The following is a 7713-nucleotide window of genomic DNA, read 5'->3' as shown; positions in this document are numbered from 1 at the left end:
CAAAGTTTACAATGAAATGTCAAGTTATTAAACAAAGTTTACAATGAAATGTAAAGCTATTAAACAAAGTTTACAATGAAATGTAAAGCTATTAAACAAAGTTTACAATGAAATGTAAAGTTATTAAACAAAGTTTACAATGAAATGTAAAGTGAAACAAAGTTTACAATGAAATGTAAAGTTACTAAACAAAGTTTATAATGAAATTTAAAGTTATTAAACAAAGTTTAAAATGAAATGTCAAGTTAAACAAAGTTTACAATGAAATGTCAAGTTAAACAAAGTTTACAATGAAATGTCAAGTTAAACAAAGTTTACAATGAAATGTAAAGTTAAACAAAGTTTACAATGAAATGTAAAGTATTAAACAAAGTTTACAATGAAATGTAAAGTTATTAAACAAAGTTTACAATGAAATGTAAAGTTATTAAACAAAGTTTATAATGAAATGTAAAGTGAAACAAAGTTTACCATGAAAGTTAAGTTATTAAACAAAGTTTATAATGAAATGTAAAGTGAAACAAAGTTTACAATGAAATGTAAAGTTATTAAACAAAGTTTATAATGAAATGTAAAGTTATTAAACAAAGTTTAAAATGAAAGTTACGTTATTAAACAAAGTTTACAATGAAATGTAAAGTGAAACAAAGTTTACAATGAAATGTAAAGTGAAACAAAGTTTACAATGAAAGTTAAGTTATTAAACAAAGTTTACAATGAAATGAAAACCTATTAAACAAAGTTTACAATGAAATATAAAGTTATTAAACAAAGTTTACGATGAAATGTAAAGTTATTAAACAAAGTTTACAATGAAATGTAAAGTTATTAAACAAAGTTTACAATGAAATGTAAAGTTATTAAACAAAGTTTACAATGAAATGTAAAGTTATTAAACAAAGTTTACAATGAAATGTAAAGTTATTAAACAAAGTTTATAATGAAATGTAAAGTTATTAAACAAAGTTTACAATGAAATGTCAAGTTAAACAAAGTTTACAATGAAATGTCAAGTTAAACAAAGTTTACAATGAAATGTAAAGTTATTAAACAAAGTTTACAATGAAATGTAAAGTTATTAAACAAAGTTTACAATGAAATGTAAAGTTATTAAACAAAGTTTACAATGAAATGTAAAGTTATTAAACAAAGTTTACAATGAAATGTAAAGTTATTAAACAAAGTTTACAATGAAATGTAAAGCTATTAAACAAAGTTTACAATGAAATGAAAACCTATTAAACAAAGTTTACAATGGAATGTAAAGTTAAACAAAGTTTACAATGAAATGTAAAGTTATTAAACAAAGTTTACAATGAAATGTAAAGTTATTAAACAAAGTTTACAATGAAATGTAAAGTGAAACAAAGTTTACAATGAAATGTAAAGTTATTAAACAAAGTTTACAATGAAATGTAAAGTTATTAAACAAAGTTTACAATAAAAGTTAAGTTATTAAACAAAGTTTACAATGAAATGTAAAGTTATTAAACAAAGTTTACAATGAAATGTAAAGTGAAACAAAGTTTACAATGAAATGTAAAGTTATTAAACAAAGTTTACAATGAAATGTAAAGTTATTAAACAAAGTTTACAATGAAATGTAAAGTTATTAAACAAAGTTTACAATGAAATGTAAAGTTATTAAACAAAGTTTACAATGAAATGTCAAGTTAAACAAAGTTTACAATGAAATGTAAAGTTAAACAAAGTTTACAATGAAATGTAAAGTTATTAAACAAAGTTTACAATGAAATGTAAAGTTATTAAACAAAGTTTACAATGAAATGTAAAGTTATTAAACAAAGTTTATAATGAAATGTAAAGTGAAACAAAGTTTACCATGAAAGTTAAGTTATTAAACAAAGTTTATAATGAAATGTAAAGTGAAACAAAGTTTACAATGAAATGTAAAGTTATTAAACAAAGTTTACAATGAAATGTCAAGTTAAACAAAGTTTACAATGAAATGTAAAGTTATTAAACAAAGTTTACAATGAAATGTAAAGTTATTAAACAAAGTTTACAATGAAATGTAAAGTTAAACAAAGTTTACAATGAAATGTAAAGTTAAACAAAGTTTACAATGAAATGTAAAGTTATTAAACAAAGTTTATAATGAAATGTAAAGTTATTAAACAAAGTTTTTAATGAAATGTTAAGTTAAACGAAGTTTACAATGAAATGTAAAGTTATTAAACAAAGTTTACAATGAAATGTCAAGTTAAACAAAGTTTACAATGAAATGTAAAGTTATTAAACAAAGTTTACAATGAAATGTAAAGTGAAACAAAGTTTACAATGAAATGTAAAGTTATAAAACAAAGTTTACAATGAAATGTAAAGTTATTAAACAAAGTTTATAATGAAATGTAAAGTTATTAAACAAAGTTTACAATGAAATGTAAAGTTAAACAAAGTTTACAATGAAATGTAAAGTTATTAAACAAAGTTTACAATGAAATGTAAAGTGAAACAAAGTTTACAATGAAATGTAAAGTTATTAAACAAAGTTTACAATGAAATGTAAAGTTATTAAACAAAGTTTACAATGAAAGTTACGTTATTAAACAAAGTTTACAATGAAATGAAAAGTGAAACAAAGTTTACAATGAAATGTAAAGTGAAACAAAGTTTACAATGAAAGTTAAGTTATTAAACAAAGTTTACAATGAAATGAAAACCTTTTAAACAAAGTTTACAATGAAATGTAAAGTTATTAAACAAAGTTTACAATGAAATGTAAAGTTATTAAACAAAGTTTACAATGAAATGTAAAGTTATTAAACAAAAATTACAATGAAATGTAAAGTTATTAAACAAAGTTTACAATGAAATGTAAAGCTATTAAACAAAGTTTACAATGAAATGAAAACCTATTAAACAAAGTTTATAATGAAATGTAAAGTGAAACAAAGTTTACAATGAAATATAAAGTGAAACAAAGTTTACAATGAAATGTAAAGTTATTAAACAAAGTTTACAATGAAATGTAAAGTTATTAAACAAAGTTTACAATGAAATGTAAAGCTATTAAACAAAGTTTACAATGAAATGTAAAGTTATTAAACAAAGTTTACAATGAAATGTAAAGCTATTAAACAAAGTTTACAATGAAATGAAAACTTATTAAACAAAGTTTACAATTGAATGTCAAGTTAAACAAAGTTTACAATGAAATGTAAAGTTATAAAACAAAGTTTACAATGAAATGTAAAGTTATTAAACAAAGTTTACAATGGAATGTCAAGTTAAACAAAGTTTACAATGAAATGTAAAGCTATTAAACAAAGTTTACAATGAAAGTTACGTTATTAAACAAAGTTTACAATGAAATGTAAAGTTATCAAACAAAGTTTACAATGAAATGTAAAGTGAAACCAAGTTTACAATGAAATGTAAAGTTATAAAACAAAGTTTACAATGAAATGTAAAGTTATTAAACAAAGTTTACAATAAAAGTTAAGTTATTAAACAAAGTTTACAATGAAATGTAAAGTTATTAAACAAAGTTTACAATGAAATGTAAAGTGAAACAAAGTTTACAATGAAATGTCAAGTTAAACAAAGTTTACAATGAAATGTAAAGTTATTAAACAAAGTTTACAATGAAATGTAAAGTTATTAAACAAAGTTTACAATGAAATGTAAAGTTTAAACAAAGTTTACAATGAAATGTAAAGTTATTAAACAAAGTTTACAATGAAATGTCAAGTTAAACAAAGTTTACAATGAAATGTAAAGTTATTAAACAGAGTTTACAATGAAATGTAAAGTTAAACAAAGTTTACAATGAAATGTCAAGTTATTAAACAAAGTTTACAATGAAATGTCAAGTTAAACAAAGTTTACAATGAAATGTAAAGTTATTAAACAAAGTTTACAATGAAATGTAAAGTTATTAAACAAAGTTTACAATGAATTGTAAAGTGAAACAAATTTTACAATGAAATGTAAAGTTATTAAACAAAGTTTACAATAAAATTTAAAGTTATTAAACAAAGTTTTTAATGAAATGCTAAGTTAAACGAAGTTTACAATGAAATGTAAAGTTATTAAACAAAGTTTACAATGAAATGTCAAGTTAAACAAAGTTTACAATGAAATGTAAAGTTATTAAACAAAGTTTACAATGAAATGTAAAGTTATTAAACAAAGTTTACAATGAAATGTAAAGTTATTAAACAAAGTTTACAATGAAATGAAAAGTGAAACAAAGTTTACAATGAAATGTAAAGTGAAACAAAGTTTACAATGAAAGTTAAGTTATTAAACAAAGTTTACAATGAAATGAAAACCTTTTAAACAAAGTTTACAATGAAATGTAAAGTTATTAAACAAAGTTTACAATGAAATGTAAAGTTATTAAACAAAGTTTACAATGAAATGTAAAGTTATTAAACAAAAATTACAATGAAATGTAAAGTTATTAAACAAAGTTTACAATGAAATGTAAAGCTATTAAACAAAGTTTACAATGAAATGAAAACCTATTAAACAAAGTTTATAATGAAATGTAAAGTGAAACAAAGTTTACAATGAAATATAAAGTGAAACAAAGTTTACAATGAAATGTAAAGTTATTAAACAAAGTTTACAATGAAATGTAAAGCTATTAAACAAAGTTTACAATGAAATGTCAAGTTAAACAAAGTTTACAATGAAATGTAAAGTTATTAAACAAAGTTTACAATGAAATGTAAAGTATTAAACAAAGTTTACAATGAAATGTAAAGCTATTAAACAAAGTTTACAATAAAAGTTAAGTTATTAAGCAAAGTTAACAATGAAATTTAAAGAGAAAGATGTCAAGTTAAACAAAGTTTACAATGAAATGTAAAGTGAAACAAAGTTTACAATGAAATGTAAAGTTAAACAAAGTTTACAATGAAATGTAAAGCTATTAAACAAAGTTTACAATAAAAGTTAAGTTATTAAGCAAAGTTAACAATGAAATTTAAAGAGAAACAAAGTTTACAATGAAATGTAAAGTTATAAAACAAAGTTTATAATGAAATGTAAAATTATTAAACAAAATTTACATGGAATGTAAAGCTGTTTAAAAAAATTTACAATGAAATGTTAAGTTAAACAAAGTTTACAATGAAATGAAAAGCTATTAAATAAAGTTTACAATGAAATGTAAAGTTATTAAACAAAGTTTACAATGAAATGTCAAGTTAAACAAAGTTTACAATGAAATATCAAATTATTAAACAAAGTTTACAATGAAATATAAAGCTATTAAACAAAGTTTACAATGAAATGTAAAGTTATTAAACAAAGTTAACGATAAAATGTAAAGTTAAACAAAGTTTACAATGAAATGTAAAGTTAAACAAAGTCTACAATGAAATGTCAAGTTAAACAAAGTTTACAATGGTATGGAAAGATATTAAACAAAGTTTACAATGAAATGTGAAGCTATTAAACAAAGTTTTCAATGGAATGTAAAGTTATTAAACAAAGTTTACAATGAAATGTGAAGCTATTAAACAAAGTTTTCAATGGAATGTAAAGTTATTAAACAAAGTTTACAATGAAATGTGAAGTTATTAAACAAATTTTTTTACAATGAAATGTAAAGTGAAACAAAGTTTACAATGAAATGTAAAGCTTTTAAACAAAGTTTGCAATGAAATTTAAAGTTATTAAACAAAGTTTTTAATGAAATGTTAAGTTAAACGAAGTTTCTCTTAAGCAGTTGTCGAATTTCTAAATAAGAATAATGAGTTGTTATTAGATTTAACTTAAGTTTTTATTTGATATCAAAACAGAATATGTGTTCAAGCATTATTACAGTTATTAATCTCTCCTCAAACTAACTTTCCTCGGTTGAAATTCAAAAATGGCGATACAGTCGTTCTACGCAAGCATGTTTTTAAATACAAGAAGATACTCAGAACAAAATCTCACACCTACTCCAAAGCAGAATCATAAAGAACAAACGAACACAAAATGGCGGCAAATTTAAAGTAATGGTTAGCCTTTCACTTTAATTTAACTTTCTTGTCTGTGACCGTGAAGTGTGATGATAAGACAAAATACTGATGTAAATATGAATTATACATTTTTAAGTACTATCGGGTCGTAAAATGCTGTGAATTTTGTTTATTGACGAATTTCCAATGATTTCTCTATATTGACGTAAAATTACCGTCACGTTTAGAAATGCGAGAAACTTTGGCTGGCACGAGTGTCACTTATGTTAAGGCATAAAAATATTGATTACATTAAATAAGAGAAATTTATCTTATTGAATCTAAATTATTTTTCAAACAATTAACGTTCAATATCAAAAAGTGTGGGCTTTTTCCAGGATTTTTATTTGCATAAACAGCGGTGTCTCCGATTCGATTTCATCTTCAATGTTAAGATCATCTATAAAATGATAAATTGCTAATATTTTCAAGTTCCCTACTCCGGCCATCGCCATATTTGTTCTTATGTCACGTTGTTTAGGCGAGAACTCACGAGAACTTGTTCTCGCTCTACCCTCGGATAGGAAGAATGTTGCCATATGACAAAGACACCCCCTATGTTGTGTTATGTAATACCAAGGCACAGTGATAAATATGGCTGATGTTAAAACGTCCCTGTATACTTACTCTAAATACTATCCCGGCAGACTGTGACCCAGTAGCTCAACAGATTATACAAATACCGCGTTAAAACACATCTATTAAATATTATCAAAAAATAAGCATGTACTGGTCGTAATAAGTTCACAAAACAATCACACTCAAAGTAATAACGTCGGTCACTTATATATTTTTTTGATATTTCAGATCCATTTAGTCAACACCATATTCATGATATTGTGAAACAGAAGAACGCATTAGCCAGAGTTGACATGAGAAGGAGAGCTCAGTATATCAACAACACCTGTCAACAGCTGGATTGGACTAAACATGTCATCAATGGCAGAACTCCAGTGTATTTCTACTCTCAACACGCTAGTCTGCTCGTGTGTAAGGCGCCTAAAACCGGAAGTACGCTTCTTGGAGCCGTGGTCAGAGCAATTAATCTGTTTAACGAGAATAATGTATCCACCATTTTTCAACTGGGCAGGAATGATATACACAAAGGCTTGGACGAGGTTCGTGATCAGCTGATCACAGAAGAGATCATACGGACAAGGTCACATGTCATGGTAACACGTGACCCATACTCTCGGCTGTTCTCGACATTTATCGATAAGTACTTTCTACTCGGACGACTTGGCAGGGAACTAGCTCTCTACGTCAAGCGTGGATTCAAGGAAAGTAAAGGGACTTACTGTGGGTATGACTACACGTTCCAGGATTTCCTGGACTATATTGTGTACCTAGCTAAAACCAATTTAGAGGTGAACGAACATATGGTTCCTATTTCCCAGCTCTGTGATGTATGTAGGGAACGTTACGATCTTATTGGTAGTCAGGAACACCTAAATGAAGCAACGGAGGAAATATTAAAGCTAGTTAGTAATGTTACAAATACCAGACTAGACATGATAAGAAAGTCTATAAAATCTAAGCAGTCCTCTCTTCTGTCACTAGTCTCTTCACATATCTTTGATTATAACAACAATCGGCCGGATTGTCCTGATAAAAATGCTTTCTCAGCAAAAATGTGGAAAACGTTTCAGATCCAAGGAATTGTTCACGCCGAATTAGACTTCCCAACACATGTGTTTTCGCCCTTTTCATTCCACGAGGAGGAAGCTAGAAA

General features: G+C 24.7%; 1 protein-coding gene across 1 annotated transcript in view; it reads left to right on the top strand.

Annotated features, from left to right (window-relative positions):
• Positions 1–6764: 6764 nt before the first annotated feature.
• Positions 6765–7713, top strand: part of LOC138310587 (carbohydrate sulfotransferase 11-like) — a 2513-nt gene continuing 1564 nt past the window's right edge. The window contains exon 1 of the mRNA XM_069251855.1: positions 6765–7713. This exon is cut by the window's right edge and continues 1564 nt beyond it. Within this exon, the coding sequence (XP_069107956.1) occupies positions 6854–7713 (860 nt within the window). The 5' untranslated portion in view covers positions 6765–6853.

The sequence above is a fragment of the Argopecten irradians genome, chromosome 16 (genome assembly GCF_041381155.1).
Source record: "Argopecten irradians isolate NY chromosome 16, Ai_NY, whole genome shotgun sequence".
In the NCBI taxonomy this organism is placed as follows: Eukaryota; Metazoa; Mollusca; class Bivalvia; order Pectinida; family Pectinidae; genus Argopecten; species Argopecten irradians.
The sequence above is the reverse complement of the archived record's forward strand: the minus strand, read 5'-3'. Positions and strand labels throughout refer to the sequence as shown.